Source organism: Ambystoma mexicanum, chromosome 7p (genome assembly GCF_040938575.1).
Source record: "Ambystoma mexicanum isolate Mex_15411 chromosome 7p, UKY_AmexF1_1, whole genome shotgun sequence".
Lineage (NCBI taxonomy): Eukaryota > Metazoa > Chordata > Amphibia > Caudata > Ambystomatidae > Ambystoma > Ambystoma mexicanum.
The window spans coordinates 480,667,671-480,691,261 of NC_090939.1; the positions used below are offsets into that span (position 1 = coordinate 480,667,671).

The 23,591-nt window shown below is 44.6% G+C and overlaps 1 protein-coding gene across 1 annotated transcript in view; it reads left to right on the forward strand.

The window, feature by feature from the left end:
* LOC138526129 (amine oxidase [flavin-containing]-like) overlaps window positions 1-23,591 on the forward strand; it is a 569,128-nt gene that overhangs the window by 306,515 nt on the left and 239,022 nt on the right. Inside the window, exon 4 of the mRNA XM_069636504.1 lies at window positions 2,141-2,245. Within this exon, the coding sequence (XP_069492605.1) occupies window positions 2,141-2,245 (105 nt within the window). The remainder of the gene's footprint in view (window positions 1-2,140; window positions 2,246-23,591) is intronic.

The following is a 23,591-nucleotide window of genomic DNA, read 5'->3' on the forward strand; positions in this document are numbered from 1 at the left end:
GCCCTATCCTTTATATGAGATCAAAACTTAAGAACTCATCTGTGGCCTTTGGAGCCTGTCTACAACTTTTGAAAGGGAAGTTGGATCATTATCCGGGAAAAGTGATTCATGAACAGTTGGTCCAAAACTCCTGCATAGACTAAAATACTGTTCTGTTCAACAGCCTACGACTGCCATTCCTGGAGGGCAGAGGAATACCAGTTTGCCACTAGATTGCAGATTCGTCACCCCGTCAGTACACTATCATTTAGAAGGTCTTTAATTTGAATGGTTTCTGTGATGTGATGTGGTGGATAATTGAGACATTTCCTACGAGAATCACAGGACCATTTTTTGCTGCCTCAATGAGTCATTTTTATTGTGACAAATCCTGTCAAGAGCTCCAAACACTTCATGCATAGGGACTTGTTTATTGTCATTTTTCTGGGGGCTTTACTTAACCTAAATTACTGGTGTCTCAGTATGACCAAAGATTCCCAGCCCCACAAAAAGTTTCTTTATTTTCGCTGTTGTCACATACTCCCATCACACAACCTTATTCACTCCTTTTTTAGTTTGGGCTATTAGACTATAGATAGGGAGAAATGGGATAGGATGAGTGACAAAAAGGTTGTAGGTGTTGTTTGGTTACTTGCCGACCCATTGCTCATGGCCTCGCTAATCTCTATGGCCATTCCCATCCAATTCCTGCACCTCCCAGCCAAAACCCCTCCCCATTGGACCTCTTTAAGCTTTCTTTAATCAAGTGTTACCAACAAACCTTGTGCTCGAAGTGCCCGCAGTGTTTTTTTAAAGCAGTCTTTTTAAAGTTAATGGGGGTCATTACGACCCAGGCGCTAATTGCGCCAACTTTACCACCATGGTGTAAACTATGTTTACACCATGGTGGATGGTGGATTTACCGCCCCATTCCAAGGTGAGTGGGGCGGTAAATCCCCATTTCCCATTTTCCCTTCCCCATTCCCATTTTTGCCCCATAGGGCATAATGGGAGTGGGGAAGGCGCTAATTACGCCACCGTAAATTGCGGTGGCGTAATTAGCATCATGGCAGGTTAGCGCCATGGATTTTAACGGCTGCTAAGAGCAGCCGTTAAAATCAGAATAGGCGTTAAGGGTTAACGACGGCGTTAACCCTTAACGCCTGGGTCGTAATGAGGCCCAATGACTTAATTGGAGCAGTAAATATGTTTGTGGTGTAAAAAGAAACGTCTTAAGCAGATCTGTCTTCAGTCACTTGATTTATAGGGACTATGCATGTTCGTCACTAAAGTCCTGTTAAAAACATGCATTTTCCAAGCCAACAGTTTTGGCTTGTGTATAAGTATTAGGCATTTGCCAAGCACTGCTGTTGGATGCACAAGTACGTGCACCCTTCTGCAGCTGCTACCTTGAATGGTCAGTTAATACTACTATGACAGTGCCTGGAAAGTACCTTTCCCATGCCTACATGAAAGCCCAAACTGTTGTCATTGGCAATCCTTGTTTATGTAAGATAAGAACATCTGTCTCAGAAAATGTGTTCTGATGGTCTAGTTGCTGTACATCTTTATAATGTATATAATTGTTAATTTATTACGTGCTTAATACCAGAGACCAGTTTCTAAGCGCAAGACCAGGATTCAAACCTGTGTTGCATTGGTTTTCCAAGACAAACGCGTTGCCCCTGAGCTAGCCTCCCAAATTTAAAGTGAGGGTGACATTGAAGAGGCCATCAGGATCAAGTCATCTGGATATGGAGATCCATTTTTTGTTGTTCAAAAGCTGCCTGTTTCCAAAGATGACAGAATCCAGAAATGATAGCAAACTGCTCCATGCTGCATTGGCTTTGCTCTATGCAGCATGGATGGATAAGCCAATCTCTAGGTACAAATCAAGTGCCATATTGTGTAAATGAATGAGGGGGTTACTTGAATACTACACGTGCATGAAGTACGAATGTTTAAACAGGGCTAGTCTCCCTCCAGAGCCCTTCAAGAAATGGGTGGATCAAATACTTCATCAGATAACATGTATTTTAGTAATAATAAAAATGGTTTGAACTATTGCAGTAATGCAAGGTCTGCTAAGTAAGATCTATGTTATAACCTTGTTGTATGTTACTTAATGAATGACTTGGTTGCAATGTCTTCTCTATTCTAGGGCAAGTCATATCCTTTCCGGGGCGCATTCCCCCCCGTATGGAACCCCTTCGCCTTCTTAGATTACAACAACCTTTGGCGGACAATGGATTTAATGGGGAAGGAGGTACGTATGGTTCATATAAGCACGTTTTTTTTAGATGTATCACATTTTATGTTCGGGTCCATCCTTTTCTTTCTGGGAAGATTATCCATACTCCTTGGTAAGGAATCTGGGAAATAGGCAGCTAAATGAGCATGCTATTTGGCCATTTTTATTTTGCCACTAAGAAATGGGTTATGGGTTCTCTCAGATTGAAATTCAATGACTAGATTTAATTAATGTGTCATTCCCTGTTTATCCCTCCATGAGTTTATGTTGCTTACAAACAACACAAAGATCTAAATGTATCCACTTATCTATGTTAAACTACAGGGGAGACACAAAAACAGTGATGGCTGGAAGGTTTAGAATGAATCTTAACCTCCAGCATTGCTCTGGGCAACCCTCCAGACCATGTTCTTTGCCTGCCCAGCCATTACAGAAGGGGAAAGACCATATGCAAATCAGGCTTGGCCCCACCCCAAAAGGGGCAGTCCAGCACAAACTGCTAGGTCACAACCCTTCTGCATGAGACCACAAGCAGCCCTAGGCATGCTTCAGCCTTGTTGAGCCTCATCAGTGAGGAGTAGCTTGGGCCTCTATGCCCGGCAGACTCAGGACCCACATCTGGGCATACCCGTCCCACTCAGGGTGACTTTAGAAAAAAAAAGGTAAGGGCTGGAAGGTTTTGAAATAATCATAACCACGGGCAAAGCTCTGGGCAACCCTCCAGACCATCGTTTTTCAGCCTGCCAAGCCATTACAGAAGGGGAAGGACCACATGCAAATCAGGCTTGGTCCTCCCCCAAAAGGGGCAGTCCAGCCCGAACTGCTAGGTCACATCCCTTCTGCATGAGCCCGCAAGCATCCCCAGACATGTTTCAGCCTTATTGGGCTTCACAGTAGCTTGGGTCTCTAGGCCGAGCAGGCACGGGACCCACGTCTGGCATACCCGTCCCACTCGGGGTGACAAAGCAAAAACAAAGAGGTGATGGCTGGAAGGTTTAGAATGAATCTTAACCTCTGACATTGCTCTGGGCAACCCTCAAGACCATCGTTCTTCACTTGTCAAGCCATTACAGAAAGGGAAAGACCATATGCAAATCGGGCTTGGTCCCACCCCAAAAGGGGCAGTCCAGCACAAAATGCTAGGTCACAACCCTTCTGCACGAGATCACAAGCAACCCCATGCATGTTTCAGCCTTGTTGGGCCTCATCAGTGAGGAGATGCTCGGGTCTCTAGGCCCAGCAGGCATGGGACCCACGTCTGGTCACGGGTTGGGACAGTAATGCTGTGTTCCTATATATAATGTGTAATGTGTATCCTGGCAAAATATAATAAGTGAGTGTGGACCACAAAACATATAGCAGCAGACATAAATCATTCAGGAAATAACAATTCGTGTATATCATAAAGGCATTTACAGAGGTGTTTAAGGATGAGCAAATATAATTGCCACCAGTTGTAGGTGCAGCCTGCTTAAGTCGGCAACTACCCAGCGAATATACTTGTTGGATTATTACAGTGGTATGCCAGAAGCATGCATTTTATTTGTCACAACCTTGATGAGCCTGGATACTATTTCATAAATCAATGGCAATCCATGATAGAGCTATGGATCAATTGCCAACCATATGCATTGATCCAATCCCATAAAACATTGCAAAGAATATACATCTATACACAAATCACTATCGGGAACCAGGGAATGAGGGATGGGGAGATCATTGCATGCCTTCATCTCTCTTCCCCGTTGCTGCCCATCCACGCCCTAGAGTGCCCACTCACTGACATAAAGTGTGGATAGGCTGTTCAGCTAGGTGGCTGGTACAATGGCCCCTCCAAAGCAGGCTTCTAGGATATTGTGCATTATGGAGAATAAATAGTCTTGGATATGATAGGTTATTTATAACGCACTTAATACCCAGAGGTTTCTAAGTGCGTACTCAGGGATCCTGGGTACCTTGTTGAAGGGCATTCTATGCTATGGTATGATGGCACACAACCAAAGAAGGTGCAGAGTAATATACTTATGTTTAGATAACCCTTCCGAATGTATATCCCGCCACCTGAAAAGTAGGGGGCAACGGTTCACTGCTCATTCTAAGGTGCCTCTAAAAACAACCTCACTGCCTTTTTTGGAAATGGGAAAGTGAACAAAGGCAGAACCATTCTTGCCCAAAGAACCACTTCACATACGGTAGCATTTAACTTTTGATGTTCCACGCTGTGGCAAATGAAACAGTTCTTGGCAAACACAAATGAAAGTCTTGGGCTATGAAAAAGAGATACTAAGTGGCTTAGGTCAACGCATCGAATGCTAGATCACTGTGCACAAGCTTCAGAACACAAGTTAGGCAACGTCGAGGAATCTGGCAGCACTCTGACATATATACAGCGGAGGAAAATGCACAAAACATGTGAAGGTGTTCACTACCAAACCATTTTATTTAAGAACAGTTCACACCACATATGGTTGCTCATTGTGAGTGTTATGGCCTAAAGCCCCCATGATCCTCGATGCTTACTAAACTGTCTGGCTACTGCTCAGGTAAGATGAATATCCAAACCAGATAACATGTAACCATGGACCAGTGGTTACCCACCTACCTTATGCTTCAGCCACAACTCTCAAATCCAGAACCACAATTTAGCTGAAAAATACAGATAAGAGACCCCCACCTAGTACATAGTAACACCGGCTATTTGATTGGGATTCCAAACCTATCCTTCTTTGGTGGAGCCAACCTTAGGGCGGGGCTGGCCGGGAGACTGCCCTGGGCACCATAATCCCCCAGGGCGCAATTAGCCCCCCAGGGCGCCTGCACAGGGGAGACTTTCAAGGGCTAATCCGAGCTGCTGTGGTTGAAGTGTCATTTTGAAATTAAATGCGCTCGCGGGTGCATTTAACAACAATAGGGCACCCTATTGAGATAATTACCACCCTGCTCCGGCTCAGCAGTGGGGCGATAATCATCTTAATAGGGTGTCGCAGCACCCTATTGTTGTTAAATGCGCCAGCTCCCGCAAGCACATTTAATTTTGAAATTACATTTCTCCCACCACAAAAAGAAACATTTGGTGCCCGCACACCCACCAATTGACCAGGGACGCATGGCCGGAAGGGGTGGGAGGCGCCAAATTGTTTTTTTCTGCCCGGGGCGCTGCTACCACTAAGGCCAGCACTGTTCTTTGGTCCTGACTGACTGCTTTATCCAAACATTGCTCCTCCTGCATGGCATGCAAACATCGGGAAAGCCCCTTCTTGAGCTTACTGGGTAGTTTTACTGTCATCTAATCACCCTTAACCATCACCACTGTGTGCTACACCTCTCGTTGCTCACTGTGTTTCATCGCCACTGTACCCCTCATGGCGCCCTCATTATAAGTGACTCTGCTCACTCTTTCCAGACACCCAGTACACACTCTTGCATTGACTTTTCAATCCATAAGCACACCAACACGTGCAAGCCCTGCAGTGCCACGAAGTGCAACACACAGAACAGCAACTCATTCTAGTTTCATCCTTTACTTTGATGTGCCACTCCAGCCGCCAATCACACATGGTGAAAGATGTGTGGGTTTCATAATGACCCTGAGAAAAGAAATCAGAAAAACACTTTAACATCTTTCTCGTGCCTCAGGGTGTAGAGCTGATCAATAAAAATAGGTTTCTCAAATTATATCAATAAAAAACATATGAAGTTACCTACTGCCCTCTAACTCAATATGCAGTAAACTCACATACTCCGAACATCCCATCAGAAGAACCCAATTGCAAACCAAGGGCAATGCTATTCTGGCTGCTAGGATAGGGGCATGTCATGGAAATATTAAATGTGATGTTCGATTGGTGCAAGAAAGGTCTCTGGCAGATCAAACCATTTTCGGATATGCGCCTTATATCGCGTGGTCCTGGAGGATGATATGCTCTCAGAACACCAGACACATTTACAATAACACTGTTAACAAGTTGGGCAATAATGGATGTATGTGATTTCTTAAAAAATATTTCTCCAAACGGAGATTTCACCGAATCCATTTAACCGAAAAACGAAATCTACTTTTTACTTTTTGTACTTTTTTTAAAATAATGTGGGGGGGAGACCCCTCACAGCCCTCCTCGTCGATCCCTACCCTGATTTATACCCTTAGCCCACACCCCACCTATTATGCATTACACCCCTCACAGCTCTCCTCGTCGATCCCTACCCTGATTTATACCCTTAGCCCACACCCCACCTATTATGCATTACACCCCTCACAGCTCTCCTCGTCGATCCCTACCCTGATTTATACCCTTAGCCCACACCCCACCTATTATGCATTACACCCCTCACAGCTCTCCTCGTCGATCCCTACCCTGATTTATACCCTTAGCCCACGCCCCCACCTATTATGCATTACACCCCTCACAGCTCTCCTCGTCGATCCCTACCCTGATTTATACCCTTAGCCCACACCCCACCTATTATGCATTACACATATACCATTTCCCGTTAGACAAATTTGGTGAAATCGCATTAAGTGAAATGTTATTCGAAGAAATCTACGAAAACGTGCAATAATCAACTGAAGGAGCTGCAAGAGTTTATCAATAGTATAACGTTTACATATATGGATACTTTACTGACCTACCTCATGTCTACATTCAACATTAAATGAAGCGTACAGAAGAACTTTACCACTTTATGAAATGTCCAATACTGATCACCAATCCTCATACAGTATCAGATAAAGCACGTTTCTGGCATTTGCAGGGAGTCCAGGGGGTGCAGTGCAAGTGCCTCTGGCAGGATCAGACCCTCCCTTCTTCCTTTCTTTAGCTGCTTCCTCCTGGGGTCCCTGGTGATTACTTGCTCCTCCCTACACTTATTTGCTTTCTATGTTGACACTTCTATAGTGGGATGAGGGCAATGTAAGAGAAGAGACGAGTTAAGTAGTGTTAAGTAGAGTGCCCTGCCCTTCCCTTCATGACAATGATTGTGCTGAGCTATAAGGTCCTTTTCTCAACCCATTAAAACCGAACACGGACCTAAGTAAGGCTGCGTGTCGGCACCCTTGTTACTCAATCTGCATTTATCAAATCTGGTAAAATGAACTAAACAAAGTTAGTCATTTTCTGCCCCCAGTTTCCCATAAAAGCCTGTCCTGGCTCACTAATGCCCATGGTCTAATAATTTTAGCTCACGCTCGTATTGGCTTACAACGTTCTTTGGCGGCAATTGATAATTACTTGGGCACTAATAACTTGGATACTAATGTGAACAAATGTACAACCGTGTGTTTTACATCACAACGGCTCACGTTGTCCTCTTGTATCTGTTTTTTATGATATAATATGGCTCTTGTGAAAGTAGTGAAAGTCATGTGTATATGCAGACAGAGGTCAGACCAAATGCCCTTCCTACATACAGAACTGAAAACACGTCCCTTGATGGCAAACATCAAGAATTTCCATATCAGATACGGAGGTCTTTCCATGATTCCGCTGAGGACGATTTATATAGAGCAATTGGTACCTGCAGATTTTTACGGATTGGAATGTTGGGCTAAGCTCTTCCGTAATTGGTTAGATACATTGGAGGGACGCCTATGGAGATCCCTATCGCGATGCACTCCTGTGCAAGTGATGCAGATGGAAGTAGCCCTTACTTCTCTATTTTTGCATGTATGATGTTGAGAAGGATCAAATTAAACCTCATAATTAAATGAGTGCGAGAGAACTCGATGAACTACTTAAAGCGACTCCAACATTTAAGTGGAAGGGTGCCGCTATGTTGGTTGGGTCGCTTATGGAAGATTGTGGTGAATTCATGATCGAATTATAATATAACGGCACACTTCATACGAATTCTGCCCCGCTTTATAAAGACTTTAAAGTGTGGTTGATTAAATGGAACTAGTGTAATATAGTTGATGCTAGTTAGATCCCAGGACTATGTAAAGGTATTCCCTTATTTTCACTCTCTCCAGCCATGCATAGACAAATGTCCTAATGAAGCTACGCTACATTTTACATAAAGTTTTGTTTTACTTTACTGCCAACAAATGAATTTATAACGGCTCAGAACCCTTGCAAGGTCTAAGTGCATTTATCATTTCTGCTTATGGTGTGACATGGTAGAAAACACGTTTACAGTGAATGTTTAGCCCTGAGCAGAGTGAGTAATTTGGTATTTAGGTGATCTGTACATCCTGAAACTTGTTCTTATAAATATAGAGGAATGTTGGTTCAGACTAATGAATGGACCTCGCATTTATTTTGTTATTGCTAAGTTGTCTTTCTGGAGCAGAAATATGAAATTGGCTTTAATAACAGTATATAATAAGAATTGTATTAGAATGATGTAATGTTTATTGTACACAAACCAATTGACTTAAATAAAAATATAAACATAAAATCTCTATATAATATTTCTATTGGCCAGTGCATAGTGCATGTAAGGTGCGTTTAGAACCCAGCCGAGCACTACTTAAAACTGAAAAAGATATACCTATACATCTGTTTCCTACAAGAGAAAAGGCGCCAGTGAGAGTTGAGTCCTTAGAAGTCTGTTGAGTTTGTTTATGTGGACTCAGATTACAGGGAAATGTGCATGTTCACATTGATGGCAAAAGGTCAGGGCTCGAACACATGCAAGCGGATGGGTCTCCCAGGAACCCTGGTGGAAGTCTAACCTTCCACTAAAGGCTTTCATTTCCTGGGACACCAAACCAAGAATGACTACAGTGGCTTAACCCTGGGGAAGAACCTTCACTCTCATGGAGAACCCTGCTATGAACAAATCCTAGCAACCCAGTGCACACAGTTCCAGGATGTGTAGAAAACTCATTGTAGTATTTGATGCAATAAATTAGTTCCCACAAGCCAACAAACGCCTCTTTGCTGTGTGTAAAAGACACACCCTTAGAAAAGTGAATGAAACACGCTAAGTTCTAGATCTGGGCCAAACTTCCCATATCCATGTATGGCCGAGTTGCCATACTAAAAATGGTAGTCCTCCCTAAATTGCTTTATCTGTTCGTTAATATACCCATATGGCCGGGAAGAACCTTTTTTTTACAAAGTTACGTTCGATGATAGTAACGTTCCTCTGGGATGGGAAAACTGCTCGAATGAAATGGGAGAAAATGACCGAACCGTACTGTTCCAGGGGTATCACAGCGCCAGATTTTGAGTTATACTATCAAGTTGCACAGGCACAATTCGCCAGACATTGGTATGACTTATCAGATCGCTCACTCCATATTTGGTTGGAGAAATTTCCGGCATCACCAATCGATATCCGGTCCATTATTTTTAATCTGCAGACACACTCCCCAACCCCCATAATTAATATTAAAGCTAAATGGGAGGAAGACTTGAATGTAACCATCACAGACGAGAAATGGTCCAAATACTGTATACTCACCAAAACAGTCTCGCTGAACACGGGCCTACGTTTGATCCAGTTCAAGGTCCTTAAAAAAGACTTCACTATACCCCAGCTAAAGTGGCCAAGTTTACTACTGGGGTGACCGGGGACTGCACCAAATGCAAAACACCTCAGGCGGGGTTGTTTCACATGTATTGGCAATGCCCTGCGAAAGCAGAGTTCTGGGAAAAAGTGGCAGAAGTGATTGAGGAGATAACTCAAATTCCGGCCTGTATGACTCCCCAAAAATACCTGTTTGGAGACATTGGCAAGAGTGCGGAAACTAGGATATTGTTTAATGTCTAGTGTGTAATAACAAAAAGGTGTATACTGCATTGTTGGAAGAGCTCCTCTCCGCCGAACATTGAGAACTTTCCTCGAGAACTGTCATATGTTAATGAGTGTGAGGAACAATAAACACTGACTGTACCTACAACTAACCAACCCAAAGACATATGGGCCCCGTTTTGAATGTACTTATGTGAAATGTCCTCAGACGATGGCGCCTCGGTATTAATGTAAGTGTACCATAAGATATATGTTGGATAACATGTATGTATTATGATTGTGACTGTGCGGTGAGTTGTATCTGCCGAGACCATCTATAAATAGAGTTTTAAAAAAAAGAAAAGTGAATGGAACACAATTAGCTGGCAGCCACCACCCAACAAAAGCACCTACTCTTTCTAAATAATACACAATTAGCAAAGCTCATGAACCATTTTGCACAGTCCCCCCATAGTAGAGTTCAGCAAAACCCCTCAGCAATATAAGAAATCCTTTACTTACAGTGCCCTGATGCAGTATTGGCACAAGCAGAGAAGAGCAGAACCGAGCAACATCAATTCACTGCACTTCAGGGTAATGGCTATGGCTCTAAGCATACGTTCTTTCTGTGCATGCCCACATGCACATCCAGCCATTTTGCACAGTCGCAATGAGAACAAAAGCAAACCAGGGCATTCTTGGTTAGTCACATCTGAGAATTTCTACTTGTATTGAATTTCACAAAACATCCTGTGTCCTTCCCTTGCGAGGTAAAGTGCCCACTCTTTCACTCTCTGCGGCCCCTCCACCACTTAGGCCTGTTTCTTTCTTTCTCTCTTTCTTGCTGGTTTTCTTGCCTTTTTTCTCTCCTTTCCATGCCTTTTTTGTGCATTTCTCTTGCTCTCTCGTGCTCTTTTCCCCCGCTCTGGCCCTCTGTGCCCCATCCTCCACTGAGGCCTGTTTCCTGCTTTCTTGCAATTTCTTGCCTTTTTTCACGCCTTCCCCATGCATTTTTCATGCATTTCACTCACTCTCTCGTGCTTCCCCCCCTCTCTCTCCCTCTGTTCCACTTCCTCCACTGTGGCCTGTTTCCTACTTTCTTGATGTTTTCTTGCCTTTCCCATGCATATTTCTCATTCTCTCATACTCTTTAACCCCCTCTACTTTCTTTTCCCCTGATTGTGACCCCTGCTCCCCACTAAACTGACCAACCAGATCTAATCCCATCTTCTTCTCTATTACCTGGTTTACTGATGCATCCAGACCACAGTTTGTATATTAATCTAATCTCGCATTTAGCCGGATTGTGTTAGTCAGCCATATCAGCCATTGCTGTGCTCCATTAACTACGCCACCCATCTAATTTCCCGAGATCCTATTCCCTAGACACTAAGCCTACTAGTTGCTTATCAGCCATAGTCAGCATTTACCCAAATTGCATACGATAGCCTTTCTGATTCTAGTCTCAGTGTGTAAGGTTACCATACGTTGAATCAAGCCAATTGGGTTAGTCGGCCCCAGTTTACATTTTGGGCAGTTATTGATGGGGTAGAATTGTGAATATTAGCTTGCATCACATTTATACAGAATTGTGAATATTAGCGTGCGTCACATCTAGAAAGAACTCTGAAGATTAGCCTGTGCCACATCCAGACAGAATTGTGAATATTAGCTTGGGTCACATCTAGACAGAACTGTGAAGATTAGCCTATGTCGCATCTAGACATAATTGTGAAAATTAGCTTGCATTAAACATCAAGACAGAACTGTGAAGATTACCCTGTGTGACATCTGGACAGGTTTGTGAATATAGCTTGCATCACATCTAGACAGAACTGTGAAGATTAGCCTGTGTCACATATAGACATGATTGTGAATATTAGCTTGCATCACATCCAGACAGGATTATCAACATTAGCTTGCGTCACATCTGGACAGAATTGTGAACATTAGCCTGCATCACATCTAGACAATACTGTGAAGATTAGCTTTTATTTGTGAGAAACCTGAAGATGTCTCCCTGACTAGTCCCCGGGGGTCTGTCATCCAGGTGGCCATGACACGGCCGTTGCTATTGGATCCAGTTCCTGGGGGTTGACCAATGAGGGAACATCACCTAGATGGGGGGTCCTCAGGGAGTGAAAGTGGAACACTGACGGGTGAGATGCAGTATCCCCCTTCTTCTGATAACTTTTCCCCAACTTACCACATAGGATACACAAGCACTTTACCCCCAACCCTTTCCTATGCGAACATTCTCGCATATTACAAAGGACGACGGACTAACACTCATGCTATTAACCTGACATGTCCCAACACCAGTGAACCCTTTTAAATGAGGTAGCGCGTCATTAGATGGATGGGGATGCAGAGTAACTCTTAAACCAATAACAAGACCGATTTAGGAAGTTGGTAAAGGTGATCTGTTTTATTCTCAATTATCTAAAACAGGGAGTACATCGGACATCAATTGACATCTCACAGCATAATCTCAATGCATCACATAAAAAATCACACTTTCATAGCAAATACTCATCATATGTGACGTCATACTATGTGGCAAACTAAGACAACGTATTTAGAAATGTGGTTGGTCTACGGGGAACATCTAAGTATACTTTCGGTAGGGGATTGGATTGTGATTGGGTCTCTATAGTCAGGTGGACAACTTATGCCCACCCCTTGTGCAAGTCATCCTCAATATTTGTTAGATACACAACACACCATTGGCGCTCAAACTATAGGGCTCTTTAATACACAGCCCTCTATAATTGGTTGGTACACTTGTAACCTTCTTGAAAATTTGACTCGCTAGCAGCACGCAAGCTGGTACCCCAGGTGATGGTGGGTGGACTTGACCATGCCTCCTCACACAATTAGCCCAAAATCCATTATCACTCATGCCACCTGCCATCTGAATTGTCTTTGAACTTGGCCTTGCAAAGTATCACTGCTCCTGAGAATAGAAGGGAGTGCGAGCACATTCTTATCTTCAAGTCTTGGTACTTCTTGCCCATGTTCTATTTCCATCTAGCCCATGTGACAGAAGACCGTGTTTAGCTCCTTCTTCTCATTTAATGATATCAAATTAATAAAACTTGGCACTGCTAGTGTCTTTCTGTTTCACCTTAACAGGAGCTTGCCTCACTTCTCACGTTCTTTGTATCTCCTTGAATAGATATCCAGTACTTGGCTGCCCCAACCCTTGATACTGGGCCAGACAGCCTTCTTGATCCTTCTTCGATTTTCAGCTGTTTTCTCTGCTGCGCCATGTATTCGGCCCTTCTCTAATTCATCGAAAATCCAGATTCTAAACATGTATATGTATATTGGCAGCACCACCTGCAGTCTATTCACTACGTATAGCCAGCCTTCATGATTACTTAGTCTACTTACGTTGCAGCATCTGTACAGTTATAAAACGACTTATATTTTTTTCAGTGCTCTTTACACGTGCAATCTTAATTCCGCAGATGAAAGGTTACTCCGTTCTTTATTTCATCATCAGATTCCATAAGGTCTATACATTCTCTTCTTTGATCATTCTTCTTAGTGCGCCATCTTCACTTCATGTGACACCACTCATCTTCTCTTTTATTCAGTTTTACACATCTTCGGGGATCTCTCTCAAGAGACTGTCATCTCACTGTTGGTACATTTTATAGGGCTTTCTCAGTGGATACCTTGTTTCAAAGATCTTTCGCGGTATAGGTATCATTATCGGCGTTGTACATGTCGCAATTTCCCGTTTCCAACATCTAGGCAGAATAGGGGTGGGTCTTCTGGTAGAGGCATTTGGCTCCTCCTCTACACCAGCATCAGCCAAAGTCAGGCAATTGACATGAACCACAAACACCTGACGGCCCTCTCCCTTCCCCACAGGGAAAAAAGGTGGAGCACAAGAGCACAATACAAGCAAGGCAGTACGTACGTCCAGGGAGTTAACTCAGCACGGCAGTTCAAGAGGAGGAGAAAGACGGTGCCTACCGACTGAGAGGGTGACAAGGAGAGAAGTGACCTTGCCCTTTCCGCAGAAGGAATCGTAGGGCCGTGAACAATAGCCAGAGTGTTTTACAGCAGATGTCAATGGTACACAAGACCCTCCTCCGCTGATAACCAAGCTGGGAAGAGATGCTTGTCTCTGTGGTACCAACCTTGACTCCGAGAAGAAAGAAAGACAAACAGTTAATCACAGCTGGTGAGTCGAGGGGAGAGTCGATAAGAAACCAGACTCTGTTGAACAAAAATTAACAAATGGCTAATTGAACTTTGAAAGCATAAAGAGCAATTGTTGTAAAAGGGGGAAAGCCAGCAACAGAGGAATCCGACACTACTTGGGTACTCACTCAGAAAACTCTGGGCATTTACTCGATTGTTTAAACTACTGTAACCAGAAGGCCTTGGGAAAGGCAAGAAGAGGAGTCAAAGTGGTCATACAGGGGTCTTGTAAAATCCTCTGTACAGTTGAAAATCTTTGACCGACAGATGATTGTGAAGACAAGGGAAGTGAATCCTGCATCGTAAGAGTTGAATGGAAAACACAAGATGTCAAGAATGAACCTGAACGAGGGATGCCGATAAAAAGGGGGCGAAGTCTAAAGTCCCGAAATACAGTGTGTTGACAAGAGTGAACCTGTCGAGGGATGCCCACAGGCAACTGTTAAAAAAAGACATTAAGATTCATAAAAGTCACACAGAAGATTGTGTTGAAAGCCATAGTGAACCCGGTGGCGGGAGGTTAAAAATTGAAAAGTGTCCGAGCCCAGAGGAGGGCGACTCAGGGGTGGAAAAGACATCACCCAAGATTTTTGTGAAAAGGAACTCTTTGTTTATTTGAATACATCAGGCCCACAACGGCAAGAGACTTTTTCATAGAAAAGAGATTTAACCACCGAATGTCTTGATTGCTGACAGCGGAACTGTTAGCTCATGCTGGGAAAGCTCCAAGTCCCATGCTGAAAACGTGGGGAAGGGAGACCTCAAGTACTGCATCCTGACTTATCATTTGAGAACACTTCTTTCTTTCTTAAGAACATTATCCCACACTTGTTTTTGTATTTAGCGTAAGGATTGGCAATAGGTTTTTCTTAGCATAGGCCCATTTATTTGACACAACGCCACTAGGACTGCCTTATCATTATTTGATGGTTGAAGCTTGCTCCCATCTTAGATTTAGGTTTAGATTAGACATTTTTTCGACCTACCTTTGCAGTTTAATAAACACACTTAAACTATGGGCCTCATTACACGGTAGGCGGAGAACCATGGCGCTATTAGCGCCATAGTTCATGCCGGTAAAATACCGGCACCGCCTTGGTGGAAAGGGGAATTACCGCCCCATTCCAAGGTTGGCCGGGCGGTAATTCCCCCTTCCACCATTGCCCTTCCCCATTCCCATTTTTGCCCCATAGGGCATAATGGGAATGGGGAAGGCGCTAATTACGGCACCGCAAATTGCGGTACCGTAATTAGCTCCCTGGGTCCCTTTGCGGGTTGGTTTTTAACGCCTGCAAAAGGCAGGCGTTAAAATCTCCAACCTGCAAAGGGACCTCGTAGTAAGGCGGTAAGGATTTACTGGTACCGGTAAAATACCGGTACCGGTAAACCCTTACCGCCTACCGTGTAATGAGGCCCTATGTCTTTCTTTACTGTTGCCACAATGAGTTCCTCAGACATCACATCTACACTGAACTGTGGAGATAAGCCGGTGTCACATCTAGACAGAACTGTGAGTATTAGCTTGCATCACATACAAACAGAATTGTGAATATTAGTTTGCATCACATCCAGACAGAATGGTCAATATTAGCTTGCGTCACATATAGACAGTATTGTGAATATAAGTTTGCATCAAACCCAGTTATAAATGACTTATCATAACATACTCTTGGGTCACATCTAGACAGAACTGTGAAGATTAGCCTGTGTGCCATCTCGACAGAATTGTGAATATTAGCTTGCGTCACATCCAGACAGAATTGTGAATATTAGCTTGCATCACATCTAGACAGATTTGTGAATATTAGCTTGCCGGGTCTGACACGGAGGCTGAGGGTTATTAGTAAAGTTTGTTGTTTGCGCTGGCACACACACGAAATGCTGAGCATGTATGCCTATACCATTTCAGCATGAACTTCAGAGTAGTAGGTGCGTGTTAACTCTTCTTCGTTGTATGTATATAATATTGCAATCTGTCTGCTTCTCCCAGAGCCCACACCAAGGCAAATACAAAGGTCAACACTTAGGGGCTGCTGCTACCAGAAGGTCATGACTATACATTATGTATGCCAAAACATCACTCTTGCTTTAGAATAGATAATCATGACGCTCTCTACTCGCTAGCTTTATAGTCATAACTGTTGTTGTTTGAGATCGCCCAGACAGGCCGATATGACACAGTGGCACCAGCATGTGTGGAAATCTCTCAATGTATTCATTGTCCAGTAATTCCTTTTGCTTTGATTTGGATCTGCCAAGGTTTTCATTAGCAGAGAGGAGTGAGTGATATTCTGCTCTTTTTCTTCCCTACTGCGGAGCAACGCTTCTGAGAAGTGAGTCTCACTCACTCAGAGAAAGACTCACTTTTTTCACTCTGAGCGTATTCTTCATACAGGATAGAGTGTGTCTTCTGGCAAGCGTATCTCATTCAAAGCAATTTTCCATCACCCAGCATCTGAGTCTGGCTCAATGGAAAAGAGGACTCACTTACTGTAAGAAATTTGCTCCAACTGGGACGTATTTTAGTTTCACTAGCTAGGAGTGTTCTAATGGACGTTGTGAACTTGCCCGATCACCTCCACATTGCTCTTTCATCCTTGACCTACATGTCTGGGCTCTTAGCTAGCTACTCTTGTGCTACTTAGACTTTCAACCTGCCTCTAATTTCGTGGACTACCCGACCTTGAGTATAAATGTGCCCCTCTTCCCCCTATTGGAAAATCCCAGGCACACCCCACTTACTGGGAGGGAGCAAGTGGCCTCCACCCCGACAGGCAGCTTTCCACTCTACACATGCTCTTATTGTCCCCTACAAAGTGGTATATTGGGATTGTCAATCAGGCATACACTAGGACTCTGCAAACAGGGAATATACTGAAGTTAACATGATTTGCGGTTGGGTTAACTTTTATGGAATTTACGGGATGGGAAAAAAAGAATTGATAAGCGATCGCTGAAAATAGATCCTGGGTATCGGTTAAGGGCTGCTAATGGAGAACAAGGAAACAGTTATGCACATAGTGTGCAGCAAATCCAGGGAGTCAAGCATTACCCCCTTTTTACGAAAAGGGGAATTCATTATTGACACATTTTCTCCCCTCCCCCTGGTTAGCACTTCTCCCCACTATACCTGCTCTCTTTGTCCTTCTTCTATATATTACCCCCCACTTTTATAGTGCTGTCTTTCTTTCGAGCCAGCTGTGATGCATATAGAGCCCAAAATATATGTATATATACATCTGTCTCCCTTTGCCCCAGGATTCTCACCTGAGTTCCTACCTTGCGCGCCCACCCTTGGTTCCTATCCCTGGCACTTTGACTGCCCGTTCAGAATTAACCCTGCCGTTTAAGCCTACTGTAAAATACCCAGCCCTCAGCCTGCAAGCCTGCACCCCACAACTCACGTCCTGCCTCCTTGACCTCACCCACTCTCGCCCATATTAGTTGCAAAGGCATGGTTTTGTTGCTGTGGGTCGAATCCTGAATACAGTCTTGTTTTTGGATGTGTTGCTGTACATGATCCTTAAAGTAGCTTTGCTTCTATGAGATGTTATGGAACAAAGTATTGATTATGCAGTTCAATGAGCACACATCGGTAACCAGGTGCTACTAAAACACAATGATGAAAACCCTGAATATCACATTTCATGACTGCTTGTCATTTTCTTTTTTTAACCTGGGCCTTTTGTTCGCCCTAGTGCGTCCATGTGAAACATCTTATTCTAGTTGACTTGGAAAAACAAGGGGGCACAAATCCATGGCAGCACAGTGCTTGGCAGTGCCATAGTAGCCATTATTCATGTGTTTATGTTCTTCTCTGTAAAGCTTTGTCATGAGTTACTGGCCAGTGTCTTTCACATTACAGATTGCTCAATTGAATGGACACACCCTGCCCAGCAATCATGCACCCCCCACTTTTCCCATTAACCCCCACCATCATCCCCCCCGACCACTCGCCTCTGACAAACCAGACATGGTCTTCATCACCGAAACCTGGTTCTTTGACGACTTCGCCCCTATCGGCAATGAAGCCAATGATGCCTTCCCCCCTCCGATTACTCCCTCATCCCACTGAACCATCCCTCTAGAGGAGGAGGAATAGCATTCGTCATCAAGTCTCACTTCCACGCCTCAATCATCGACAACCAACCTTCCATTCCTTCCTGCGAATCACTCCTCGTTAAACTATCCCTTTCCCCTTCATTCTCACACAGCTTCCAAATAATCTACAGACCCCCTGGCTACGATAGACAACTCTCAAACAACCTCTGCGACTCTATTGCCACCCTTCAACTAAACCATCCCAACCTCACCCTTCTAGGAGATTTCAACATATGGCTCGACATCCCCACGAACCCTATGACACATTCTCTGGTTGACGTCCTAGACGCGATTAACCTCCAACCCCACATAAACGGCCCGACTCACTATAAAGGACACACTCTTGATGCCAACTTCAGCTCCCACAACCGGATACATCTAAACCCTCCTACCCCTATCATCTGGTCTGATCACTTCATTGTTTCTTTCGCCATTCACTCACCCGACCCGCTTCCCGTACCCGAACCTGACCCTCTGAATCTATGCAAATGCTGGAAAAAACTAATAATCCTTCCTGACCTAGCCGACAGTCTCCTCCATCTACCTGCCAAATCAATAATCAACCAACCCCCGACGCCTTTGACTCATGGCTCAACACCTCACTAATGCAGCTCACACCCTCTTGCAAACCATCAGCCCGCCGTGGCCTTTTCCCTAGATGGTTCACACCTGAATTGAAGACCACTAAACAACTATATAAATACCTAGAACGCAAATGGCGGAAAGACCAAACCCCCCCTCAGCAGATCCACCTTGGCCGGGCACCTTCATCAGTACAAGGCCGAAATCCTGAAAGCAAAAAAAGCCCATTAGAACTCCCGAATCCTAAACTGTAAAACCCCCAGCAAAGAACTTCACAAAATCATCACCGAATTCACCAAACCATCATGCACTACCAGCGTCCCGACGCCCTCACAATCACTTTGCGACTCACTCTCTCTCCACTTTTACACCACAGCTCTCGAAAGAACAAACGCTCTAACCAACAAACTAGCTCTCTTACACCCACCAGGCAACCCAACCCCATACCGGCCAACCCCCGACTGCGACCACTACCCAACCAACATTCGACTCCTTTGGTCCAATTTCACCCGACCAATTTCTCAAACTTCTCTCTGCCCGCAAACTATCCGGCTCTCTGCTAGACCCTTGCCCGGCCACAACCCTCAAAGAAATGTTCGCTTCTACCTGCGCAGGAGAACACGCAAGATCCATCATAAATGACTCCCTTTCCTCAGGAATTTTTCCCGACGCATTCAAAACGGTTCATGTCAAACCTCTAATAAAAAAACCTTCCCTCAACCCTCTCGAGCCCAAAAACGACCGCCCCATCTCAAACACCAGGTTCCTTGCCAAACTCATCGACCGAACCGCCTACTGCCAACTAAATGCCTTTGTCAAAGCCAACAATCTCCTAGACCCCGCACAATCAGGTTTCAGAGCCCGACACAGAACTAAAACCACCCTAACCTCAATCTGGGATGACCTTAAAAACACGGCAGACTCCGCGGGATGCGCCACGTTAATCCTTCTTGATCTTTCCGCCGCCTTCGACACAATCAATCACGCAATACTCCTTGACCGCCTCCACTCCCTAGGAATTTGTGGAACCGCTCTCAAATGGATAGCTTCGTTCCTCAAATATAGGTACCAAATAACACTACTCTCCACCTATTCCTCCTAAACCCGACCAGTCGACACGGGAGTTCCACAAGGAGCATGCCTATCAGCCCTCCTGTTCAATCTCTACATGGCCACTCCCCCAGGAATAACTACGCTGATGACACTCAACTAATTCTAAAACTCCTGAACTCAAAACCCAACTTCTGACCTGACCTTGCTTCCTGCCTCCTCGACATAGAGCTCTGGATGACCACACACCACCTCTTGCTAAAACCCTCCAAAACCGAAATCACGGTATGTGGCAACTCCAAACTTCTTCCACACCCACTACCCTAGCCATCTGCCATGGGAAACTCAACGACTCCCTCTAATTCAGTAAAAAACCTTGGATGCACCCTAGACTCTGACCTAACACTCTCGCGCCAAGTCAACAACGTCTCAAAGTCCTGCCACTACCACCTTAAAACTCTTATGCGCATCTTTTCATACCTCTCCTTTCCCAACAGACTCTCCGCGGTCCAATCAATTGTTATATCAAGACTGGACTACGTTAACCCTCTCTACCTCGGAGTACACGCATACCAACTGAATAAACTACAAAGAGCACAAAACGCTGTAGCCAAACTGCTACTAGCGCTCGGCCCGAGAGACCACATCTCCCCAGCCCTCAAAACTCTGCACTGGCTTCCGGTTGCCCGAAGGGTGACCTTCAAAACCTTATGCATTTCTCACCGAGCACTGCATAAAACCCAACCTCAATATCTTCAAGACAAACTAAAACCCTATCACCCTCCACATACTCTAAGATCAAGCTCAGCCGGCCTCCTAGTCACACCTAAAACAAACTCAGTCAGGTTAGACAGATCATCATTCTCAGCCTTGGCCCCCACGCTGTGGAACGCACTCCCACCCCACATCCACCTCACTGAAGACCTCGTGTCTTTCCGCAAATTACTGAAAACTTGGCTCTTCCCCTAAATCCGACCCGTACTCAAACTAACTCAAACTGAATAACATCATCTCAATGACTTTACCATATACTAGATCATAAATAGCAACGCAGCATCATGAGCCAAGCGACAAATTGAAAACGAATTAACCTCTATTGGTCAGCTAAAAAGGACAAACAAAATGGAATGAGTAAAAAGGATGAAACCTGCGAAGTAGATAAAAAGAATACGTTGTACGAGAGCGGTAAAGTGGCTGAAATTAACGAAATGGACAAAATAAATGCAATGGACAAGAGGATCAATGTTGGACGTGAGGAATAAAGCAGCTAACAACAATTCAACTAACCCAAACTACTAGATCTTAAATAACAATAAGACAAATAACAATCCAACATCAAGATCCAAGCAAGAAATCGACAACTAATAACCGCTAATGTAAACTAAAAGGACAAACAGAATAGAATAAGTAAAGTAGATCAAAACAGTGAAGTGGATAAAAAGAATAAATCGTATGAAAACAGTAATGCGGTTGAAATTAATAAAATGTATGTAATGATTGCAATGGACGAAAGGAACAAAATGGACGAAATGAATAAAGAGAAGAGGATGGAAAGATGAATACAGGAGACTGATGAGTACACAGACAGATGGCATGGAATGTATGAGTGCATGACATAAATGGAAAGTATTGAATAGACGATTCAAGTACATGAGACGGGTGTAGTGCATGGGACAGATAGAGAGCACGGAACAGATCGAGTGCGTACGACAAGTGACATGGGCTGAACCGATAATGCAGGATGAATGAACGAAGTGAGTGGAGTGGATGAAGTCGGTAGAGTGGCTGAAGCGCGTAGGGTCGATGAGTGTGTAGAACGGATGAGTGTGTAGAGCGGATGAGTGCGTAGAGCGGATGAATGTATAGAGCGGATGAGTGCATAGAGCGGATGAGTGTTTAGAGCGGATGAGTACGTAAGAGCAGATGTAGCCGGTCAAGTGGCACAGCGAGTAGAACACTCGCTTTGACATCTGTGCAGAGCCTGCTAACGCAGGTTCGAATCCCGGCGGGGCCAAACTCAGCCTTTCATCCTTCCGAGGTCGCTAAATGAGCACCACACACCGTGGGTAATAATAAGAAGCGCTCAGATACCTGAGGGTTCGTAGTGCTATATAAGTGCCAAATTATTAATATTATTATTATTTAAGAGCGGAGGAGTGCATAAGAACAGAGGAGTGTGCAGAGCGGATGAATGCGTAGAGCGGGCGAGTGTGTATAGCTGACGAATGCGTATAGCGGACCAGTGCATGGAACGGACGAGTGCGTGAAGTGGATGAATGAGTGGAGTTAATGAGTACGTGGAGCGGATGGGTGCGTAGAGCGGATGAATGCGTAGAACGGATGAATGCGTAGAACGGACAAATGTGTGGAGCGGACGAGTGCATGGAGCGGACGAGTGCCTGGAGCGGACGAATGCGTGGAACATATAAGAGCGTGGTACAGATGTAGGTTGTGGTGCAAAGGTAGGTTGTGTGAGTGGTTAATAGAGTGGAGCGGATGTAGGGTGTCGTACACGTTTGGGTGTTGAGAGGATGTTGGGCGTGATGGTCTTGAACAGACGTAGGGTGTTGAGCGGATTTATTGTGCAGTGGTGTTCAGCCAATGTAGGGTGTTGAGCAGATGTAGAGTATAGTGTGGGTGCGGAGCGGGTATAGAGTGCAGAGTGGGTGTAGAGTGTGGAGTAAACGTGTGATGTATGTGGATGAACGGGTGAAGTGGTTGGAAGGAACAGATGTGGTAAAGGGAAGAAACGGGTGTAGTGGGTGGCAGGAACGGAGGATGGATCTGGAAGAACGGGTGATGTATATAGTATGAGGAAGGAACGGGTGAAGTGTGTGGACAAAATGGGTCAAATATATTGAATAGAATGATTGAAGTATGTGGATGGAACGGGTGAAGTGGATTGATCAAATGAAAAATGTAGTTGGAACCGAGGAAGTATGGAAGTATGGGGTTGGAACAAGTAACGGATGAACTGGGTGGAACGGATGAACTGGGTGGAACGGATGAACAGGGTGGAACGGATGAACCGGGTGGAACGGATGAACCGGGCGGTACGGATGAACTGGGTGGTACGGATGAACTGGGTGATACGGATGAACTGGGTGGAATGGACAAACAAGGCAGAAATGAGGAACAGGGTGGGATAGGTGAACAGGATGGAACGGGTGAAATATGTGGACGGTAGGCTGAAGTATCTAGATGGAAAGGTAAATTATGTAGATGGAACGGGTGAAGTGTGTGGATGGAACGGGTGAAGTATGTGGTGCGAACGGGTGAAGTACATAGATGGAAGGAACAGGTGAAGTATGTGGATGGAACAGGTGACGTATGTGGATGGAACGGTGAAGTATGAGGATGGAATGGGTGAAGTATGTGGATAGAACGGGTGAAATATGTGGAAGGTACTGGTGAAATATGTGGAAGGTACGGGTGAAATATGTGGAAGGGACGGGTGAAATATGTGGAAGTTACTGTTGAAATATGATGAACAGGGTGGGATAGGTGAACAGGATGGAGCGGGTGAAATATGTGGACGGAAAGGCTGAAGTATGTGGATGGAATGGGTGAAGTATGTGGTGCGAACGGGTGAAGTATATAGATGGAAGGAACAGGTGAAGTATGTGGATGGAACGGGTGACGTATGTGGATGGAACGGTGAATTATGTGGATGGAATGGGTGAAGTATGTGGATGGAATGGGTGAAGTATGTGGTGCGAACGGGTGAAGTATA